Here is a 24330-nt window from a genome sequence, read left to right on the forward strand (position 1 = left end):
TTGATGTGGTTCAAGTCAGTTTATTTTGCAGGCCATTTGAGATGTAATAGGGTATGTGAGTGAACGGGCTCAATCCATAATAAGAAAAACTCCCCCCAAACATCACGGACCCACCTTCGGCTTGAACCTGACCTTGCACACATTTAGGAAGAAATGATTCATTTGGCCTTCGGTGCATTCGAGGACATGCTTCATTGGAATAAAGGCAAAACGTGATTTGTTAGACCACATTACAGTCCACCAGTCAGCTACGGTCCGTGCACTGTCATCTTTCTTGCGGTATATTAAACCGCACGTGCATGAGGACATGAAAGGTCCTCTTTAAATATGTAAAAGCAAGTGTCAGCAGTGTATGGTTTAACTCTGAGTTTGTATCCTCTGCTTACCATTTTTTTCCCCATAGAAATACGTGACACATTCAAATTGATGTAACTTTGTCTGTACTTGTCTGAGCTAGAAATGGATACATAGGTTCCTTTGTGTAACTATAGAGTGCATTTGACTATAGTAAAATGACACTTGGGTGTGGGATTCATGCACCACAGGTATTTTTTTTCTTTTGTCCAGTGAATTTCAACATACTAATAATAGAAGTCACCAGAGAAAATATGAAAGGACACTTTGTGAGAAACGTGTTGTCATGGTTCCCTTTCATGGTTTGAGCATTTATATGTAGAATCAAATTATTTTCCTATGAAAAAATTCTGTTTAGATGTATTAACTCTGTAAAACAGTTATACATTTATTTCTTGCATATTGGTTATTTCATTGCTGTTCTGTGGTAGCAGTTCCATGCAGATTTCTAGCGTAGCCTAGCAAAAACTAGGTAACAACTAGAGATGGTACCTCTCAAGATTCTTTCTGGGTCGAACAAGTTCAGGACTATCCACACTTTAATTAAATTGGCTTAACACAAAGTGTAGAACGCTTATATGATTGGTTAAGGAATACAGGTTTTCTTGCCTTACTCTTTTTTTAATGACAGAAAAAACAGGACAAATATATATTTTTAGTGGGAGGCACCAATAATTAGCTATATTACAGGGCAAATTTAATAAACAGCCTGACTGGTACAGGTACTGAGAGATTTATGGAGTGTCTACAGCCTCTTCATAAATATCTCAGAGGCCCCAGTGCCAGAATTAAAATCTACACGCAGTAGGAACTGGTGTAGATGTCAATACTAACTCACACCAGGAAACGTGAGGTGCACATTTGTCACAAATGTGCCTTGCGCCATATATGTGCTTCAATATTATCCATATAAATCCCCTCCTATGTGTGAGTTGTGTGCTACATTGAAGCCTCTTTAAAGAGAACCTTTCATGTTCTCATGAAAATGTGGTTGTATATACTTCTAGAAAGCCGAAGTTTCTCACAGTTGCTGGGCATAAGGAACGCTCCCCCACCCCCCTCTAACAGTATAAGGCTATGTTAGAGTACTGTCAGGGGGGGCCTTCCTCACAGCCTAGCGATGATGCTAAGCTATGAGGAACGCCCTTCTAAAAGTGGGGAGATATCTCCATCACCAAGGCACACATCGGGAAAACAGACAGTGCACTAAATTCAGCACACTGTTGGCTTTCTAGCAAAATATAAATCCACACATTCAGGAGGACATGAAAGGTTTTCTTTAAGACAACCACCCAAAATTGCTGTGGAAAATAGTATTTTCTAGGAGTGGTCCTTTCAACAAAGGGACAATATTCAAAGTAAAAGACATACTAAGGTGGTTTTCAAAGAAGAAGTCTATTGAAGATGTTTCACTGGATGTACATTGCCTTGCGAATGTATTTGGCCCCCTTGAACTTTTCAGCCTTTTAATCCACATTTCAGGCTTCAAACATAGATATAAAATTTTATAAATTTTTTAAAAAATTTTAATTTTTTTGGGAAGAATCAACAACAAGTGGGACACAATTGTGAAGTGGAACGAATTTATTGGATATTTTAAACTTTTTTAACAAATAAAAAACTGAAAAGTGGGGTGTGTAATATTATTCGACCCCTTTACTTTCAGTGCAACAAACTCACTCCGTTCAGTTCAGTGAGGATCTCTGAATGATCTAATGTTGTCCTAAATGACTGATGATGAGAAATAGAATCCACCTGTGTGTAACCAAGTCTCCCTATAAATGCACCTGCTCTGTGATAGTCTCAGGATTCTGTTTAAAGCGCAGAGAGCATCATGAAGACCAAGGAACACACCAGGCAGGTCCAAGATACTGTTGTGGAGAAGTTTAAAGCCGGATTTGGATACAAAAGATTTCCCAAGCTTTAAACATCACAAGCAGCACTGTGAAAGCAATCATATTGAAATGGAAGGAGTATCAGACCACTGCAAATCTACCAAGACCCGGCCGTCCCTCTAAACTTTCATTTCAAACAAGGAGAAGACTGATCAGAGATGCAGCCAAGAGGCCCATGATCACTCTGGATGAACTGCAGATATCTACAGCTGAAGTGGGAGAGTTTGTCCATAGGACAACATTCAGTCATACACTGCACAAATCTGGCCTTTGTGGTAGAGTAGCAAGAAGAAAGCCATTTCTCAAAGATATCCATAAAAAGTCTTGTTTAAATTTTGCCACAAAATTTAGAGACACACCAAATATGTGGAAGAAGGTGCTCTGGTCAGATGAAACTAATATCGAACTTTTTGGCCACAATGCAAAACGATATGTTTGGCGTAAAAGCAACACAGCTCATCACCAGTGGCCTAACTACCATAGAGGCAGCGGAGGCAGCTGCCACAGGGCCCTGGCCATTAGGGGGCCCGGTGACAGCCGCTACCGCTGCGTTTTTTTGTTTTTTTTTTTAAATAGTCCGTCACGGGCCCTATTCACTTGCCGATCCTGGTTGGGCCGGGATCAGCAAGTGACACCGCGGGCCCCACAAACACTATCATTATACTCGGGGGTCTTTGCAGACCCCCGAGTATAATGATCAGCAGACCGGGAGAGGTAAGGGAACATAACAAACAGTGTTACTTACCTCTCCACGATCCTGCCAGGCCTCCGTCATTCGTGTCTGACGTCTCTGACGTCACATGACCCGGGTCTGCTTTCATTAAAGCAGGACAAGAGCGGCAGCCGACAGCCTAGGAGACGGGGGACAGGTAAGCAACTGTTTCTGTTTTTTTACTGCTTTTATTCCCCCGGGTCTCCGATTATTATACTCTGGGGTCTGAAAAGACCCCAAAGTATAATAATTGTATATGGGTGTCCACAGTGGGACATAATACTGTGTGCAGGGGCCACTATTGGGGATAATACTGTGTGCAGGGGCCACTATTGGGGATAATACTGTGTGCAGGGGACACTACTGGGGATAATACTGTGTGTAGGGGACACTATTGGGGATAATACTGTGTGTGCAGGGGCCACTATTGGGGATAATATTGTGTGTAGGGGCCACTATGGGGGATAATACTGTGTGTGCAGGGGGACACTATTGGGGATAATACTGTGTGTAGGGGCCACTATGGGGATAATACTGTGTGCAGGGGACACTATGGGGGATAATACTGTGTGTAGGGGCCACTATGGGACATAATACTGTGTGCAAGGGCCACTATGGGGGATAATACTGTGTGCAGGGGCCACTATGGGGATAATACTGTGTACAGGGGCCACTAATGGACATAATACTGTGTGCAAGGGCCACTAATGGACATAATACTGTGTGCAGGGCTTACTAAGGGACATAATAGAGTGCGGAGGAGGGGGTCGGTCGAGGTCTTCGGCGTCGGTTTTGGGGGGGGGGCATGTCAAAAGTTCGCCACGGGGCCCCGCTATTCCTAGTTATGCCACTGCTCATCACCCTGAACACACTATCCCCACTGTCAAACATGGTGGTGGCAGCATCATGGTTTGGGCCTGATTTTTTTCAGCAGGGACAGGGAAGATGGTTAAAACTGATGGGAAGATGGATGGAACCAAATACAGGACCATTCTGGAAGAAAACCTGTTGGAGTCTGCAAAAGACCTGAGACTGGGACGGAGATTTATCTTCCAACAAGACAATGATCCAAAATATAAAGAAAAATCTACAATGGAATGGTTCACAAATAAACGTATCCAGGTGTTAGAATGAACAAGTCAAAATCCAGACCTGAATTCAATCGAGAATCTGTGGAAAGAGCTGAAAACTGCTGTTCACAAACGCTCTCCATCCAACCTCACTGAGCTCCAGCTGTTTTGCAAGGAAGAATGGGCAAGAAATTCAGTCTCTCAATGTGCAAGACTGAGAGAGACAACATACCCCAAGTGACTTGTAGCTGTAATCGCAGCAAATGGTGGTGGTACAAAGTATTAACGCAAGGGTGGCCGAATAATTTTGCACGCTCAATTTTTCAGTTTTTTCTTTGTTAAAAAAGTTTAAAATATCCAATAAATTTTGATCCACTTCACAATTGTGTCCCACTTGTTGATTCTTCCCCCCCAAAAAAATTTCAATTTTATATCTTTGTTTGAAGCCTGAAATGTGGCAAAAGATTGAAAAGATCAAGGGGGCCGAATACTTTTGTAAGGCAATGTGTATATTGTATGTAAATCATATTTGGCAAATAAAAGACTACAAAGAAAGGTTTTCATCTAAAAGCATTTATTGTAAAATGAGATATGCATTTCTCAATATTAAGAAGTCAAAGTAAAAAATTTGTAAAATGTCAGTAAAAAAATATAGCCCAACGTGCTTTCATAAAAGTACATAATGAACAACAATCGTTACAAATTCTGTTTAAAGACCTAACATTGTAGTAGTAAATACGCCGAATGACAGGCTTCTCTTTTATTTCACAATAATGATTTTATACTCTGTGGGATGAACAGAGAAACTGAATAAAATATTGGCAATCATGGGCACTTTAGCACATTTTGTAAGTTATACAGAACTGTCTTCTGCATACACAAAGTAGACATTTGAATGAACAATTGACATGATGCATCATATTACTAATAAGCAAGACTAGTGTATATTTGATGTAACACCAGCTCTAAAGTAGGGTCATCATTGGGCCTGGCACACAATCAAAAAGGTTTGAATAATCCCATCATCCTTGGAGCTGCCAAGGCACGATAGTATTTAAGCCTGCCAACAGCTGAAGAGCCACATCTAGGCCAATGGTTGGGGAACACTGCTCTACTGTGTACACTGCAGCTTCTAGGTGCCCTAGATGAACCATTTGCAACAAAGGGAGGTTATATTTAATGGGGGGTTTTAGTGATAGCAATGGATGAAATCTATTCTGTAAAGACTGATAAAGGTAAAGAGATGAAGAAATCCTTTTCTAAGTCTATATTTCTTTCTTCCAAGTGTGTCCAAAATGTAACAGAGCATTGAAGGCAGGTGAACACATGCGTGTTAGAAAGAGTTGCACTGAGTGTTTCCACTGGAAGATTATGCGTTACCCACAGGAGTTTCCATCTTCATTCTTGACCCCTCTGATCTCTAAATGTTTCATAATCATTTGGGATGGTGTCTGAAAAGTAAAGAAGACAATGTTTGGCAGTGTTTACCACATAATATACAGTGTATATCAGTGGTTCTCAACCTGCAGAACAGGTACCACAGAGGTTACTCCCCACAGTCACCAGGCACCACAGATAAGAACCATTGGTCTATATTAAATGCCGTCCTGCATGAGGGGGTAATGTAGCAGCCATTATACTACAACTAGAGGCCATCATGCTATATGTGAAGGCACTATGGGGGCCATTGTATGACAGGTGGGGCAATGAAGGGGTCATTACATAACTGTTACACAACATTTATAAGAGACTGTTACTTATGGGGTACTCTGTTGGGACTTTTTCTCACTAAGTTGTACTTCACTTGATAGGTCTGAGAAATACTGGTCATAGGTTTGAAATAAAGCTGAGTTTGATTTTTAATAGCTTGAAATAACTTTAGAAATGGGTACAGTAAAATAAGGAAATCGTGTAAAAAAAAAAAAAAAAAAAAGGAATTTGGACCAGGTAATATAATATACATCTCTTATAGATTGTGTTGTGCAACAACAGACATAATCTTAAGCACTTCTGCATACAGTGATCTAAGCCGTGTGCCAGTTACTTAAAACAACCCCATAGCAGATCCTAGGATCTTTAATGTTATCAGGCTTTTATAATTAGAGAAATACTTAAAGGGAATTTATCACTCATTTTTTATTTTAGTAATTAATAGAGATGAGCGAACACTAAAATGTTCGAGGTTCGAAATTCGATTCGAACAGCCGCTCAATGTTCGTGTGTTCGAACGGGTTTCGAACCCCATTATAGTCTATGGGGAACAGATACTCGTTAAGGGGGAAACCCAAATCCGTGTCTGGAGGGTCACCAAGTCCACTATGACAACCCAGGAAATGATGCCAACACCTCTGGAATGACACTGGGACAGCAGGGGAAGCATGTCTGGGGGCATCTAACACACCAAAGACCCTCTATTACCCCAACATCACTGCCTAACAACTACACACTTTCCACATTCAAAAAAACCTCTATCAAAGTGGGAAAATACCTGGAAACCTTCTTTACTCCCCAAATGGATGGACACAAACCCCAATTTAAGCTCAACAAACAGTAACAACCACCCCTTTAAATCACGTTCCCCATGACAACCACAAATGGAATAGGCAATGGGAATTCCAAAAGCCCTCACCCTTAACTGTCATTTTGAGTGTGTGTGTGTGTGTGTGTGATGTGGTAAGAGCTTCCAAAATTCACTTTTCTAGCCCTTAACATGAGCCCTTCCAAACAAAGTTACAGGACCTTAAGCTGAGCTACCAGCAGAGATTGAGGCCCTTGGCATGAGTAGAGCCTTGCACCAGCAGTGTTTTTGGCACTTAGGGTGAGTTGAGCCTTGTACCAGCGTGTGTCCCTTAACATCAGGCGGGCCCTAAGTTCTGCGCTTTGCACAAAAGTTCCACATTAACTAGGCTGAATGGTACAAAGATTAGTAGGCCCGAGAACCAGGAACAGGTCTTGCAATGGCTGTCGGATAACGCTTAAAGCACATTGTCCACCAGCCAGGCAGCCTCTACCTCCTCTTACCCAACAGTCTTGTCCTCCTTCCACCCAAAATTCCCAATCTTCCCAGAACAATAACCCCAACTGTCTCTGCTCCCCAGAGCTGTTCTCCCTTCCTTTGACTGTACCGCAACCTGCCCCTCCATTTCGCGATTCCACGGACCTAACAGACGAGTATCTGTGTCCAGATGCTCAAACACTAGAGTCTCCTCCATTCCATCTCCGGTCGATTTGGTGGCGGATGACCAGCAACCCACCCTCATCGACGACGATGAGACGCAGTTGCTGTCAGGGCAGCCAGTTGACATGCGCATTGTGCAGGAGGAGGAGGCGAGACAGGAGTTGGAAGAGGAGGTGGTGGACGACGAGGACACCGACCCCACCTGGACAAGGCAGATGTCAAGCTGGGAAAGTAGTGTGGATGTTGAGGCAGGTGCAGCACCAAAAAGGGTAGCTAGAGGCAGAGACATGTCCAGAGGCAGAGGTCAGCTGCTTTGCCGAAGCCAGGCCAGACCCGGAATGTCCGAAGATGTTCCCTTTTGTACCCAGCCCAGAAAAACTCCCCCATCGAGGGCACGTTTCTTGAAGGTGTAGAGTTTTTTCAAGGAATGCGCCGAGGACAGATATAGTGTCGTCTACACAATTTGCCTCTCGAAATCGAGTAGGGGCCCTGAGAAGAGCAACCTGTCCACCACTTCAATGCACCGTCATTTGGAATCCAAGCAATGGAATCAGTGGCAGGCAGCAACGGCAGGACAAACGTCGCCCGCCGTTCATGCCACTGCCTCTGCTCACAGTGCTGGCGATGCACTCCAGAGGACGAGCCAGGACATCACTTCATCTGCCTCCGCCACTTTGTTGACTTCTCCCTCATCCTCCCCTGTTTCTGTCTTATCTCCTTCTCCTGCACCATCAAAGGCACCATCAGGCGCTTCTTTACAACAACCCACCATCTCTCAGACATTGGAGCGCCGGCAGAAATACACCGCTAACCACCCACCCACGCAAGCCTAGAACGCCAACATCGCTAAACTGCTGGCCCAGGAGAGGTTGGCGTTCCGGCTTGTTGAAACTCCCGCCTTCCCGGACCTGATGGCAACTGTGGCACCTCACTATGCCGTCCCTAGCCGTCTCAACTTCTCCCGGTGTGGCGTCCCCGCCTTGCACCAGCACGTGTCACTCAACATCAGGTGGGCCCTTAGTTCCGCGCTTTGCTGCAAGGTCCACTTGACCACCGACACATGGACAAGCGCCTGTGGTCAGGGATGCTGCAGTGCTTATCTTTAATGACAGGCAGGGTGAATGTGGTGGAGTCTGTTCCCCGGGTGCAAACTGGGGTGGCCTATCTCCTCTCCCTGGCCAAAATTCATGGCAGGAGTAGACTGAAACCCTACGAAGCTGCAACCTCCACCCCAGCTACTAGCGGAAAACACTGTAACACTGGCATGGGGAGATGTCAGCAGGCCGTGCTGAAACTGATCAGCTTGGGGGACAGACAGCATAGTGCCTCCGAGGTCAGGGATGCCATCCTGGCTGAGATGGCATTTTTTTTTCCCTGCTACACCTGGGGCCTGGCATTTTTACGCCTGTGATAATGGCTGGAACCTGGTAGCGGCTCTGGAGCTTGCCAGCCTCCAACACGTTCCATGTTTGGCCCACGTCTAACCTAGTGGTGCAAAGTTTTTTAAAAACATACCCAAATGTACCGAAGCTACTGTTGAAAATGCGGCGCTTGTGCGCCCACTTTTGCAAGTGCACAGGAGTCGCTGCTAGCCTAAAAACACTCTAGCAAGGCCTACATCTGTCCAAACACAGGCTGTTGTCCGTCATTCACACACGCTGAAACCCTACAATACCATATCTTGAGCAGGGTGTGTGAGCTGCACAGACCTTTGATGGAGTTCCATCTACAAAACCCAAGGGTTCCTCAAAGTCAGCAACCAAAGTTTCTGCACCATGAGTTTCCAGGGGTGGCAGAGTTATGGCTAGGGGCAGAGGCATGGATAGGGATGATGTCTAGGGGCAAAAGCAGTGTGGATGTGGAGGCAAGCTAAGCAGGAAAAACTGGGGGTACAAGCTAAGGCATGGACTGGGGTGATGTCTAGGGACAAAAGCAGTGTGGATGTGGAGGCAAGCTAAGCAGGAAAAACTGGGGGTACAAGCTAAGGCATGGACTGGGGTGATGTCTAGGGGCAAAAGCAGTGTGGATGTGGAGGCAAGCAAAGCAGGGAAAATGGTGGCTAGAGGCAAAGGGATGTCCATAGGCAGCAAGGGCAAAGATGCAAAACTCTCCCGTTTCAAAAATTTTCCTGACTTGTCTCCCCACAAAACATTCCTGGGAGGAGGGCTGAAACACCACCCTCCTCCGCTGTTAAATTGACCCCAGCTACGAGCTGGAAACGCTGCAACACTGGTGTGGGGAGACGTCAGCGGGCCGTGCTGAAGCTCATCAGCTTGGGGGCCAGACAGCACACTGCCTACAAAGTGAGTCATGCCATCCTCGATGAGACGGCAATGTGGTTTTTGCCACTGCACCTGGGCCCAGGCATGTTGTCATGTGTGATAATGGCCGTAACCTGGGATTGGCTCTGTAGCTTGGCAGCCTGCAACATATTCCATGCCTGGGCCACGTTTTTAACTCATTGCTGCTAATCTTTTGAAAAAGGTACCCCAATGTTCCTGAGCTACTGGTGAAAGTGTGGCGCTTGTGCGGATAGTTTTTAAAGTCTATAGTTGCCGCTGCTAGCCTCTATGCACTCCTACAACGCCTGTACCTGCTGGAACAACGGCTGTTGTGCGACGTCTCCACACTGCTGGCACTAAACATATCATGTGTTGAGCAGAGTGTGTGAGCAGCACAGACCTTTGATGTAGTTCCAACTCCAAAACCCTCGGGTTCGTCAAAGTCAACTCCCTCAGTTGCTCAACCATGAGTGGCCATGGGTGGCAGACTTATGTGAAATCCCATCCCATCCATTGCACTGGACACGAAACATTAGCATGCGCTCAGCACAACTTCGGATATGGCAGCTGCGTTAAGCAGGGTGCAGGGTACAACACAGACCAGGCCCGAGCACCAGGAACAGGTGTTAGAAATACTGCAGCATCTGCCATTTCCTTCCAATTTTGGGGTTTTGGACCCGCCACCGACTTGTCTGGACCTAAGTGGGGATCATGAGACACAGTTGCCATCAAGGCAAGCTGTGGTCATGTGCGGTTTGCAGTAAGGGGGCAGTGCGCAATTGGAAGAGGAGTTGGTGGATGACGAGGCCACCGACCCCACATGGACAGGGGTGATGTCTAGGGGCTAAAGCAGTGTAGATGTAGAGGGAAGCTAAATCAACAAAAATCCTGGGTAGAAGCAAAGGCATAAACTGGGGTGATGTTTAGGGGCTAAAGCAGTGTAGATGTGGAGGGAAGCTAATTCAACAGAAAAAAAAGGGTAGAAGCAAAGGCATAAACTGGGGTGATGTTTAGGGGCTAAAGCAGTGTAGATGTGGAGGGAAGCTAATTCAACAAAAAAAAAGGGTAGAAGCAAAGGCATAAACTGGGGTGATGTTTAGGGGTGAAAGCAGTGTAGATGTGGAGGGAAGCTAAGCAGCAAAAACAGTGGGTAGAAGCAAAGGCATGCAAAACTCTACCCTGTTGGAAGACTTATTCCTAGGTCTGGAACACGTTAATGGCCCCCCTGGACAAATTACTGCCACTCAGGGGCCTAGTGTCACCAGGAGGGACAAGTATAGGCGCATGTTGTGGGAATACCTGGCCGACACCAGCTCTGTCCTCTCCGATCCCTCTGTGCTCTACAGCCTACACTTATTTTCTCATCTTTTTTTCTGAACTGCACATCTCTTGCCTGCTTCCTTTGGGATCTTAGAAATGGTGGTCCACTTCCACAGATGGTAACTTCAATAGACAGTGTAACGGGAGTAGCTGAGGGATCGCTGTCTTAACCACTTTTTGGCACAAAATTAACTTCCAAAGCCAAATATGGTGCAAGTATATGATGCAAGGACACCTACACACCTATCTCTGACACATTGGGGAGTTCACCCTCATGCGCCCTTTTGGCCTGCACCATCATGCGCCTCTTCCCAGCCACTCCACATTTCCCAAGCTTTTCATTGCAGGCAGAAGTACAACACAACCCACCCCCATGCCCAAGCCTTTAACAGCCTCATCGATAAACTGCTGGCCCTGGAGATGTTGGTGTTTGTTTATGCTTCTGGAGACCCAGGCCTTCCGTCAGCAGATGGCAGCTGGGGCACCTCCCTATGCTGGGCCTAGCCGTTACTACTTCTCTTGGTGTGCTGTCTCTGCCTTGCGCCTGCATGTGTCCCATAACATCAGTCGGGCCCAGAGCTCTGCGCTTTGCTGCAAGGTCCACTTGACCACCGACACATGGACAAGCGCCTGTGGTCAGGGATGCTGCAGTGCTTATCTTTAATGACAGGCAGGGTGAATGTGGTGGAGTCTGTTCCCCGGGTGCAAACTGGGGTGGCCTATCTCCTCTCCCAGGCCAAAATTCATGGCAGGAGTAGACTGAAACCCTACGAAGCTGCAACCTCCACCCCAGCTACTAGCGGAAAACACTGTAACACTGGCATGGGGAGATGTCAGCAGGCAGTGCTGAAACTGATCAGCTTGGGGGACAGACAGCACAGTGCCTCCGAGGTCAGGGATGCCATCCTGGCTGAGATGGCATTTTTTTTCCCTGCTACACCTGGGGCCTGGCATTTTTGCGCCTGTGATAATGGCTGGAACCTGGTAGCAGATCTGGAGCTTGCCAGACTCAAACACGGTCCACGCATGGCCCACGTTTTCCAACTTGTTGGTGCCATGTTTCTTTGAAACCTACACCATTGTGCCTGATATACAGGTCAAAGTGGGGCCATTTTCGTAAGTGAGAACTAGCCTCTGCTAGGCAGAAAACATTCAGAGCACACTCCTCTCATCTTCGCACCGTTGGCTGGCGGAGGAAGACGAGGGGGTTGGAGTGGCATCTGATGTCCCTATCCCACACGAGGCTAGAGGGTGCACTTCAGTGCATCCCATTGCTTCACCACAAATGGTGTGAAGGGGAGTGGAAAATGGAGGAAATGGAGAGTGACCCTTACAGTTGGGGCCAGCAAAGGCATGCCAAGTAACACACTGGCACACATGGCTGACTTCATCTTGGGTTGCTTTTCAACACATATTTCACATCATGAAGAACAAATAATACTGGATTTTTACAAGCCTCGAACCCCGGTCTAGGTCTAATGTCTGTTCCTTTCTTATATTAGGGGAGAGGGAAAAAAAATTACTTCAGTGATACGTTTAGCGTACATAGACTGACTATTAATGTGTATCCCACTTAGTGTTGTTAGGGTTACACACCGTCACAACCTGGCTAAAGCTTCTATAGCTGTTAATAAAGTCAACATAACTTTACGGTATCCAAAAAGACAGCTGGTACCGACAGAGAGCAAGACAAATGTCACCCAAAGCTGTGAGCTCTGAACACCCACAGTGACTTTGGCGTCATCATCATTATTAGGGAGCGGGTGGTAATAAATAACTTGGCAGTGCCTAAAACCCAAAAAGCTTATACAACTATATTTACATTAAGATACACAAATGACACTTTTCAGTAGCATGTCATGAGACAAGCTGATAAGCTCTTCCTTTGTGCAGTGCTATTTGAAAGTTAAACGCTGCCTTTATTTTAATTCTGGAGAAGGTGCAGACATTAGATTTAGAACATGTTGTCTTCATTGTCCAAATCCTCTATATAGGTAACGTGTTTTTCGGGCCGAGCTGTCTGGGAACGAGCTGGTGCAGCACTGACAACCTGGGTGAATATGGCAAGAGCCTGAGATGTAGGGTGAATGAATCCCCAAATTATTTGTGGAATTCCCAGTGAGACAATGGCACTATCTACCAGTAGCAAAAATTGTGGGTGCACGTAACCCCAATATATTCTTTGAATTCCCAGTGAGACAATGGCACTGTATACCAGTAGTAAAAATTGTGGGTGCACATAACCCCAATATATTCTTTGAATTCCCAGTGAGACAATGGCACTGTATAGCAGTAGCAAAAATTGTGGGTGCACGTAACCCCCATATATTCTTTGAATTCCCAGTCAGACAATGGCACTATATACCAGTAGCAAAAATTGTGGGTGCACATAACCCCAATATATTCTTTGAATTACCAGTGAGACAATGGCACTGTATACCAGTAGTAAAAATTGTGGGTGCACATAACCCCAATATATTCTTTGAATTCCCAGTCAGACAATGGCACTGTATACCAGTAGTAAAAATTGTGGGTGCACATAACCCCAATATATTCTTTGAATTCCCAGTGAGACAATGGCACTGTATACCAGTAGTAAAAATTGTGGGTGCACATAACCCCCATATATTCTTTGAATTCCCAGTCAGACAATGGCACTATATACCAGTAGCAAAAATTGTGGGTGCACATAACCCCAATATATTCTTTGAATTCCCAGTGAGACAATGGCACTGTATACCAGTAGTAAAAATTGTGGGTGCACATAACCCCAATATATTCTTTGAATTCCCAGTGAGACAATGGCACTGTATAGCAGTAGCAAAAATTGTGGGTGCACGTAACCCCCATATATTCTTTGAATTCCCAGTCAGACAATGGCACTATATACCAGTAGCAAAAATTGTGGGTGCACATAACCCCAATATATTCTTTGAATTACCAGTGAGACAATGGCACTGTATACCAGTAGTAAAAATTGTGGGTGCACATAACCCCAATATATTCTTTGAATTCCCAGTCAGACAATGGCACTGTATACCAGTAGTAAAAATTGTGGGTGCACATAACCCCAATATATTCTTTGAATTACCAGTGAGACAATGGCACTGTATACCAGTAGTAAAAATTGTGGGTGCACATAACCCCAATATATTCTTTGAATTCCCAGTCAGACAATGGCACTATATACCAGTAGCAAAAATTGTGGGTGCACATAACCCCAATATATTCTTTGAATTCCCAGTGAGACAATGGCACTGTATACCAGTAGTAAAAATTGTGGGTGCACATAACCCCAATATATTCTTTGAATTCCCAGTGAGACAATGGCACTGTATAGCAGTAGCAAAAATTGTGGGTGCACGTAACCCCCATATATTCTTTGAATTCCCAGTGAGACAATGGCACTGTATACCAGTAGTAAAAATTGTGGGTGCACGTAACCCCAATATATTCTTTGAATTCCCAGTCAGACAATGGCACTATATACCAGTAGCAAAAATTGTGGGTGCACATAACCCCAATATATTCTTTGAATTCCCAGTGAGACAATGGCACTGTATACCAGTAGTAAAAATTGTGGGTGCACATAACCCCAATATATTCTTTGAATTCCCAGTGAGACAATGGCACTGTATAGCAGTAGCAAAAATTGTGGGTGCACGTAACCCCCATATATTCTTTGAATTCCAAGTGAGACAATGGCACTGTATACCAGTAGTAAAAATTGTGGGTGCACATAACCCCAATATATTCTTTGAATTACCAGTGAGACAATGGCACTGTATACCAGTAGTAAAAATTGTGGGTGCACATAACCCCAATATATTCTTTGAATTCCCAGTCAGACAATGGCACTATATACCAGTAGCAAAAATTGTGGGTGCACATAACCCCAATATATTCTTTGAATTCCCAGTGAGACAATGGCACTGTATACCAGTAGTAAAAATTGTGGGTGCACATAACCCCAATATATTCTTTGAATTCCCAGTGAGACAATGGCACTGTATAGCAGTAGCAAAAATTGTGGGTGCACGTAACCCCCATATATTCTTTGAATTCCCAGTGAGACAATGGCACTGTATACCAGTAGTAAAAATTGTGGGTGCACGTAACCCCAATATATTCTTTGAATTCCCAGTCAGACAATGGCACTATATACCAGTAGCAAAAATTGTGGGTGCACATAACCCCAATATATTCTTTGAATTCCCAGTGAGACAATGGCACTGTATACCAGTAGTAAAAATTGTGGGTGCACATAACCCCAATATATTCTTTGAATTCCCAGTGAGACAATGGCACTGTATAGCAGTAGCAAAAATTGTGGGTGCACGTAACCCCCATATATTCTTTGAATTCCCAGTGAGACAATGGCACTGTATACCAGTAGTAAAAATTGTGGGTGCACATAACCCCAATATATTCTTTGAATTCCCAGTCAGACAATGGCACTGTATACCAGTAGTAAAAATTGTGGGTGCACATAACCCCAATATATTCTTTGAATTACCAGTGAGACAATGGCACTGTATACCAGTAGTAAAAATTGTGGGTGCACATAACCCCAATATATTCTTTGAATTCCCAGTGAGACAATGGCACTGTATAGCAGTAGCAAAAATTGTGGGTGCACGTAACCCCCATATATTCTTTGAATTCCCAGTGAGACAATGGCACTGTATACCAGTAGTAAAAATTGTGGGTGCACGTAACCCCAATATATTCTTTGAATTCCCAGTCAGACAATGGCACTATATACCAGTAGCAAAAATTGTGGGTGCACATAACCCCAATATATTCTTTGAATTCCCAGTCAGACAATGGCACTGTATACCAGTAGTAAAAATTGTGGGTGCACATAACCCCAATATATTCTTTGAATTACCAGTGAGACAATGGCACTGTATACCAGTAGTAAAAATTGTGGGTGCACATAACCCCAATATATTCTTTGAATTCCCAGTCAGACAATGGCACTATATACCAGTAGCAAAAATTGTGGGTGCACATAACCCCAATATATTCTTTGAATTCCCAGTGAGACAATGGCACTGTATACCAGTAGTAAAAATTGTGGGTGCACATAACCCCAATATATTCTTTGAATTCCCAGTGAGACAATGGCACTGTATAGCAGTAGCAAAAATTGTGGGTGCACGTAACCCCCATATATTCTTTGAATTCCCAGTGAGACAATGGCACTGTATACCAGTAGTAAAAATTGTGGGTGCACGTAACCCCAATATATTCTTTGAATTCCCAGTCAGACAATGGCACTATATACCAGTAGCAAAAATTGTGGGTGCACATAACCCCAATATATTCTTTGAATTCCCAGTCAGACAATGGCACTGTATACCAGTAGTAAAAATTGTGGGTGCACATAACCCCAATATATTCTTTGAATTACCAGTGAGACAATGGCACTGTATACCAGTAGTAAAAATTGTGGGTGCACATAACCCCAATATATTCTTTGAATTCCCAGTCAGACAATGGCACTATATACCAGTAGCAAAAATTGTGGGTGCACATAACCCCAATATATTCTTTGAATTCCCAGTGAGACAATGGCACTGTATACCAGTAGTAAAAATTGTGGGTGCACATAACCCCAATATATTCTTTGAATTCCCAGTGAGACAATGGCACTGTATAGCAGTAGCAAAAATTGTGGGTGCACGTAACCCCCATATATTCTTTGAATTCCCAGTCAGACAATGGCACTATATACCAGTAGCAAAAATTGTGGGTGCACATAACCCAATATATTCTTTGAATTACCAGTGAGACAATGGCACTGTATACCAGTAGTAAAAATTGTGGGTGCACGTAACCCCAATATATTCTTTGAATTCCCAGTCAGACAATGGCACTGTATACCAGTAGTAAAAATTGTGGGTGCACGTAACCCCAATATATTCTTTGAATTCCCAGTGAGACAATGGCACTGTATAGCAGTAGCAAAAATTGTGGGTGCACGTAACCCCCATATATTCTTTGAATTCCCAGTCAGACAATGGCACTATATACCAGTAGCAAAAATTGTGGGTGCACATAACCCCAATATATTCTTTGAATTCCCAGTGAGACAATGGCACTGTATAGCAGTAGCAAAAATTGTGGGTGCACGTAACCCCCATATATTCTTTGAATTCCCAGTGAGACAATGGCACTGTATACCAGTAGTAAAAATTGTGGGTGCACGTAACCCCCATATATTCTTTGAATTCCCAGTGAGACAATGGCACTGTATACCAGTAGTAAAAATTGTGGGTGCACGTAACCCCAATATATTCTTTGAATTCCCAGTCAGACAATGGCACTATATACCAGTAGCAAAAATTGTGGGTGCACATAACCCCAATATATTCTTTGAATTCCCAGTGAGACAATGGCACTGTATACCAGTAGTAAAAATTGTGGGTGCACATAACCCCAATATATTCTTTGAATTCCCAGTGAGACAATGGCACTGTATAGCAGTAGCAAAAATTGTGGGTGCACGTAACCCCCATATATTCTTTGAATTCCCAGTGAGACAATGGCACTGTATACCAGTAGTAAAAATTGTGGGTGCACGTAACCCCAATATATTCTTTGAATTCCCAGTCAGACAATGGCACTGTATACCAGTAGTAAAAATTGTGGGTGCACATAACCCCAATATATTCTTTGAATTCCCAGTGAGACAATGGCACTGTATAGCAGTAGCAAAAATTGTGGGTGCACGTAACCCCCATATATTCTTTGAATTCCCAGTCAGACAATGGCACTGTATACCAGTAGCAAAAATTGTGGGTGCACATAACCCCAATATATTCTTTGAATTACCAGTGAGACAATGGCACTGTATACCAGTAGTAAAAATTGTGGGTGCACATAACCCCAATATATTCTTTGAATTCCCAGTCAGACAATGGCACTGTATACCAGTAGTAAAAATTGTGGATGCACATAACCCCAATATATTCTTTGAATTCCCAGTGAGACAATGGCACTGTATAGCAGTAGCAAAAATTGTGGGTGCACGTAACCCCCATATATTCTTTGAATTCCCAGTGAGACAATGGCACTGTATACCAGTAGTAAAAATTGTGGGTGCACGTAACCCCCATATATTCTTTGAATTCCCAGTGAGACAATGGCACTATATACCAGTAGCAAAAATTGTGGGTGCACATAACCCCAATATATTCTTTGAATTCCCAGTCAGACAATGGCACTGTATACCAGTAGTAAAAATTGTGGGTGCACATAACCCCAATATATTCTTTGAATTACCAGTGAGACAATGGCACTGTATACCAGTAGTAAAAATTGTGGGTGCACATAACCCCAATATATTCTTTGAATTCCCAGTCAGACAATGGCACTATATACCAGTAGCAAAAATTGTGGGTGCACATAACCCCAATATATTCTTTGAATTCCCAGTGAGACAATGGCACTGTATACCAGTAGTAAAAATTGTGGGTGCACATAACCCCAATATATTCTTTGAATTCCCAGTGAGACAATGGCACTGTATAGCAGTAGCAAAAATTGTGGGTGCACGTAACCCCCATATATTCTTTGAATTCCCAGTGAGACAATGGCACTGTATACCAGTAGTAAAAATTGTGGGTGCACGTAACCCCAATATATTCTTTGAATTCCCAGTCAGACAATGGCACTATATACCAGTAGCAAAAATTGTGGGTGCACATAACCCCAATATATTCTTTGAATTCCCAGTCAGACAATGGCACTGTATACCAGTAGTAAAAATTGTGGGTGCACATAACCCCAATATATTCTTTGAATTACCAGTGAGACAATGGCACTGTATACCAGTAGTAAAAATTGTGGGTGCACATAACCCCAATATATTCTTTGAATTCCCAGTCAGACAATGGCACTATATACCAGTAGCAAAAATTGTGGGTGCACATAACCCCAATATATTCTTTGAATTCCCAGTGAGACAATGGCACTGTATACCAGTAGTAAAAATTGTGGGTGCACATAACCCCAATATATTCTTTGAATTCCCAGTGAGACAATGGCACTGTATAGCAGTAGCAAAAATTGTGGGTGCACGTAACCCCCATATATTCTTTGAATTCCCAGTCAGACAATGGCACTATATACCAGTAGCAAAAATTGTGGGTGCACATAACCCAATATATTCTTTGAATTACCAGTGAGACAATGGCACTGTATACCAGTAGTAAAAATTGTGGGTGCACGTAACCCCAATATATTCTTTGAATTCCCAGTCAGACAATGGCACTGTATACCAGTAGTAAAAATTGTGGGTGCACGTAACCCCAATATATTCTTTGAATTCCCAGTGAGACAATGGCACTGTATAGCAGTAGCAAAAATTGTGGGTGCACGTAACCCCCATATATTCTTTGAATTCCCAGTCAGACAATGGCACTGTATACCAGTAGTAAAAACTGTGGGTGCACATAACCCCAATATATTCTTTGAATTCCCAGTGAGACAATGGCACTGTATAGCAGTAGCAAAAATTGTGGGTGCACGTAACCCCAATATATTCTTTGAATTCCCAGTCAGACAATGGCACTATATACCAGTAGCAAAAATTGTGGGTGTATATAGCCCCAATTCTATTGCTAGGGGACTTGCAGGGTATTTCTGAGGTGAAGGTGGGGGGGCACACCGTTGGAACGGTGATTTGGGGTGTATATATGGGGTATACGGGAATACACTGTCAGTGTGTTCCATTCAGGATCCTGGGAAAGCTGGGTTGCGGCGATTGAGCCCGTCAGTGCCACGTTACACTGACAAGCTTCTCCCTGGAATTGAAGTTATATGTAAGCCCAATATATTCTTTGAATTCCCAGTGAGACAATGGCACTATATGGCAGTAGCAAAAATAGTGGGTGTATATAGCCCCAATTCTATTGCTAGGGGACTTGCAGGGTATTTCTGGGGTGAAGGTGGGGGGGCACACCGTTGGAACGGGTATCGGGGGTATATATCGGGTATACGGGAATACACTGACAGTGTATTCCATTCAGGATCCTGGGAAAGCTGGGTTGCGGCGATTGAGCCCGTCAGTGCCACGTTACACTGACAAGCTTCTCCCTGGAATTTAGCTCTTATAAGAGCTGTTGGTTGTCTTCTCCTTCCTATCCTAGCCTGTCCCTGCCTACCCAGAATCTAACCCCTAGCTAACTGGACGGAAACCTCCGTCCTCGGTGAATTGCAAGCTCAGAATGACGCGAACCTGGGCGGCGCTGTTCTTTTAAATTAGAGGTCACATGTTTTCGGCAGCCAATGGGTTTTGCCTACTTTTTTCAACGTCACCGGTGTCGTAGTTCCTGTCCCACCTACCCTGCGCTGTTATTGGAGCAAAAAAGGCGCCAGGGAAGGTGGGAGGGGAATCGAGTAATGGCGCACTTTACCACGCGGTGTTCGATTCGATTCGAACATGCCGAACAGCCTAATATCCGATCGAACATGAGTTCGATAGAACACTGTTCGCTCATCTCTAGTAATTAAGGCTAAAGACCACGAGGCAGAACACATATAAAAAACACAGAGTTTCCTCAGGTAAAATTGATGGGATGGAATCTCATTTAGTTTGCTGGTACTGTAAAATGCAGCAGTTTTTTTCTTGCTGTGTTTCCGCAGCATGAAAAATACTACTTTTCCACAACATGGCACCATAGCCTTAGGCTGAGGCCCCACCTTGCGGAAACGCAACATTTTTTTTGTTGTTGCAGATTTTGCTGCAGCTAGGAGTGGATTGAGCAGAATGTAGAAGTATAAAAGTATAAGAACTTCTAATATATTCCCATTCCTTTTGTAATCACAAAACAAATGCAGCAAAAGCTACAACAAAAAAAGTTGCATTTCCGCAACGTGCGGTTTTAGCCTAAAACTGGATACCGATACATCTTGTTTTTTATAACTTTTATTTTTATTTTTTTTTAATTCTTATTGATATTTTATTGTCTGTAAATTATTTGGGCAGCGATCTTAACTGAGCTGCTGCTCTGCTATGTGAATAATAGTTTAGAGACAACCACAAGGACATAGGAACTCAATGTGTATGAGAGCGTTTTCTAGGCGTGTGATCTGTGCATAGCAGCAATGGTGTAACTAAAGTTGGAGAGGATGCTGAGCCCAGGAGTGGTTAGTATAAGTATTTGTTATTTTTAGTCACTTCCCCTGGGCTGGCATTTATTGGAAAGTGGCCTGGCAGCATGTGTGGCCCCTTTCCATTAACAATATGTATAGCAAACCAAGCATTCCCCAACTGCTATCATGGTGGTCTAGGGCCCTGGCCATTTCCAACTGGCCGCGAGCCCCATCCCCCTCCAGACCTGGTTGTGGTCATGCCCCCTGTGTTCAAGATTTTGAACGGACATTAGCAGCGGACACTACCTGTCGGACACTGATGGTAGTATGAACACCCCCTTAGAATTAACATTACATAAACTGCACAATGAATACTGTAGAAAAATCACAATGAAAAGACATCACTGCTTTTATTTACATTGCCAACAATAACAACTGTTAATCAAGAAATCCCATGGAACCTAAAATGGCACCAATTAATCCATTGCTGCACTATGACATAATTGCACTATTATGTCATGGGAATAGCACCTTCTTAGGAGCTAAGCAGATGTCAGCTGTATGTATGGGCACTAACACCTGCAGTTGAACGAAATTTTGATTGCTCATGTTAACCCCTTACATGCCTCGTTAAATTATATCCAAAGCATCTAAGAGATTTTCTGAAATGCTTCCCCCTGAACAACCACTCTGTGGCACTTTTGAGGGGTATTGATATGTTTCTGTGGCAGCCTGGGGTCTGATCAAAAAAAAAAAAATCAATACCAGAATTGATGTTATCATTTTATCCCCCAGAAAGTTAATAAAATTGAATCAATGTGACAACAAAAAAACCCAAAAAATCTTTAGAACAGGAAAGGAAATATATAAGCTGAGAGAGCCCCATAGGGTTTGGCAAACGTGTCATGACATCCAAAAAACAAAATGTAAATCTTTGCACCAAAAGCCAAATAGCGCCATGCTGTGTGTGCCCAAATTGTAGTTTATGCTTACATATATGACCTTGTTGTACTTGAGGTAATCCAATTCACCAGGGGCATAGTTAAAGGGAGTGCAGAGCCACAAAGATCCCTCAGCCACATAACATACCACTGTTCTAAATGGCACAAGTTCATTACAGATTTTGCATTGGGGCTAAGGAGCCTCTAGTTATTCTTTGCACTTACCAATGTCATATGTGATATACTCTGCTCTTTGTACACCCAGAAGGGAGCAGAAGTAAACGTATGCTATTTGATTTTTGGAGCACAGATTTAAATGATTCAGTATTTGAATGACATAACACAAAAATGCTTGAAAAGTCCTCTGACGCGTGATCCAATTTTGGAAACTACACCTCTCAAGAAATTTATTTAGGAGGTACTGAGCACCCTCCCCTCCCCACAAGTGTTTCATTGGTTTATTTTCCAGAAATGAATACGCAGCTGATGGTAAAAAGTGAAAATTGCAATTTTTCCAGAAATGCATAAATTCAGTGTGCAATATGTTGTCCCTAGCTTGTCAGAAACAAACACCCCAGAAGCTGTTCTACCCAAGTTAACTGATTTAACCATTTTTAGCGTATGCATCTCTGTTGACCCAAGCTGGGCACAACATTTTGTACTGCAATGGTATATCTGTGAAAAAAATATATGCAATTTTAACTTTTTACTGTCAGATACGCATTAATTTTTGGAAACTAAATTAATGCAACACTTAATTGTTAAAAATGCTCACTACACCCCTTGATAGATTCATTGAAGATGCCATTTACAAAAAGGGATCACTTCTCAAGGAATTCCACTTTACTGGCACCTCCAGGGTTCTGAAAATGTAACATGGTGTCTGAAGACCAGTCCCTCTGAAAAGTATACTTCAAAAGTCAAAAAGTCTAGAGCTCCTTCCTTTCTGAGCCTTGCTGTGTACCCAAAAACCAATTTATGCACTCATGTACAACTTTTTTGTACCTGGGATAACCTGCTTAAAATTTTAGTAGTGTGTGTGTGTGTTTGTTAACACAAAGTGGCCACAACATGTAGGGCATGGATATGACATATTTTCTTTAAAAATTCAATTTTCACTTGGCACATTAAAGAGATATTCCAACTTGAAGGATCCTATCTATACTGCTAGCTTATGTAAATTCAAGGGTTTTCCTAAATACATTGCTTTAGAAACGGTGCTTCATTTGCTTGCTATATGAAATTAATCCCATTGTTTACACATCTTTTCCTTGGTCCCTGACCTGCATCTGATAATAAGTCGGATGACATGACTCATTGCTCTGTGGAGAGGGTGGGGGGCTGAGTTCTCCAGATTGTACTCACTTCCAGAACTGTTATGTACTCTTGCCCTGCATTCAGGACAATCGAGACAGTTAATTGCAGTTAGACTGCATCTGAATCTATCTATGTAAAAATCACAATAAAGTTTACTGTAAGCCCCGTCAGTCCAGGGAGCATGTAAGTTGTTTGTTTTTTTCTGTGCCTTTACTTTAAAATGGACTTTAAAATGGTATAAAAGAGATACATAAATCTTTTTACAGAACTGCATATAATTTCTATGGCTCTCCTTATGAAATTCCATTTTCTAATCTGTTACATTGTAGAAGTAATGGAAACTACTTGCCTAATTTTTTTCAATTATAAATAAATGGTAACTCACCATTGCAGCGGTATTTTAGGTTAGACCAAATTATGTTTTCCTGGGAGAAACAAAAGACTCCAAGGCGTCCACCCCTCATAGTGGTGTCTATTATAACTCCTGAGTCTGCCACCACTTCTGTACCTTCATAGAACTTAACCCTAGAAGACAATAACCATATATGTGAATAAAGTGAAATTTAACAGCTTAGTTTCTCAGTAAATACTAAAGGATACATTACATTCTGCTGGAGTAGAGTGTTTACAGTGAACAATACCACCCAGCCAAATGATGAAGGTGCACGCAATGTGGTATTTTGCCAGTTATAAAATCATCTGTAGCCTGGTGGTCTGCAAGCGAGGTGCAAAATAATATGAAATTCAATGCTGCTTGCATTTCAGTAAGAAAATGAGCCTGTTAATGTTATTTTAGCAAATTACACTGGACAACAAATTTTTACAAAAGTTTTGCTTCTTTGAAAATTTCAGGTGATCATATAAACCCATTCAAGCTACACAGCAATATAATTTCGGGTAGTCTATAACATGTAGAAATTTTGAGAAACATAAGATTAAGTCTTAATGATTATGACACATGTAAATGTTACCAGTTTTTTTTTTTTTTCAAATGAACCAAAAGTGTTTTGCTGCTGATTTTGTTTTGTACTCCATGTCTGGTGCATCCCGTATTCGTGTCCAGCAATAGTCAGCTAGCATTGATGGATTCCAGTAGCCTTGATAACGCGTTTCCATCATGGCAATGTCCTAGTGAAACCGTTCACCATGTTTGTCAC

General features: G+C 43.0%; 1 protein-coding gene across 1 annotated transcript in view; it reads right to left on the reverse strand.

Annotated features, from left to right (window-relative positions):
- Positions 1 to 24330, reverse strand: part of COMP (cartilage oligomeric matrix protein) — a 123458-nt gene that overhangs the window by 16632 nt on the left and 82496 nt on the right. Inside the window, exon 18 of the mRNA XM_075280695.1 lies at positions 23559 to 23698. Within this exon, the coding sequence (XP_075136796.1) occupies positions 23559 to 23698 (140 nt within the window). The remainder of the gene's footprint in view (positions 1 to 23558; positions 23699 to 24330) is intronic.

The sequence above is a fragment of the Leptodactylus fuscus genome, chromosome 1, assembly GCF_031893055.1.
Source record: "Leptodactylus fuscus isolate aLepFus1 chromosome 1, aLepFus1.hap2, whole genome shotgun sequence".
NCBI classification, from domain to species: domain Eukaryota; kingdom Metazoa; phylum Chordata; class Amphibia; order Anura; family Leptodactylidae; genus Leptodactylus; species Leptodactylus fuscus.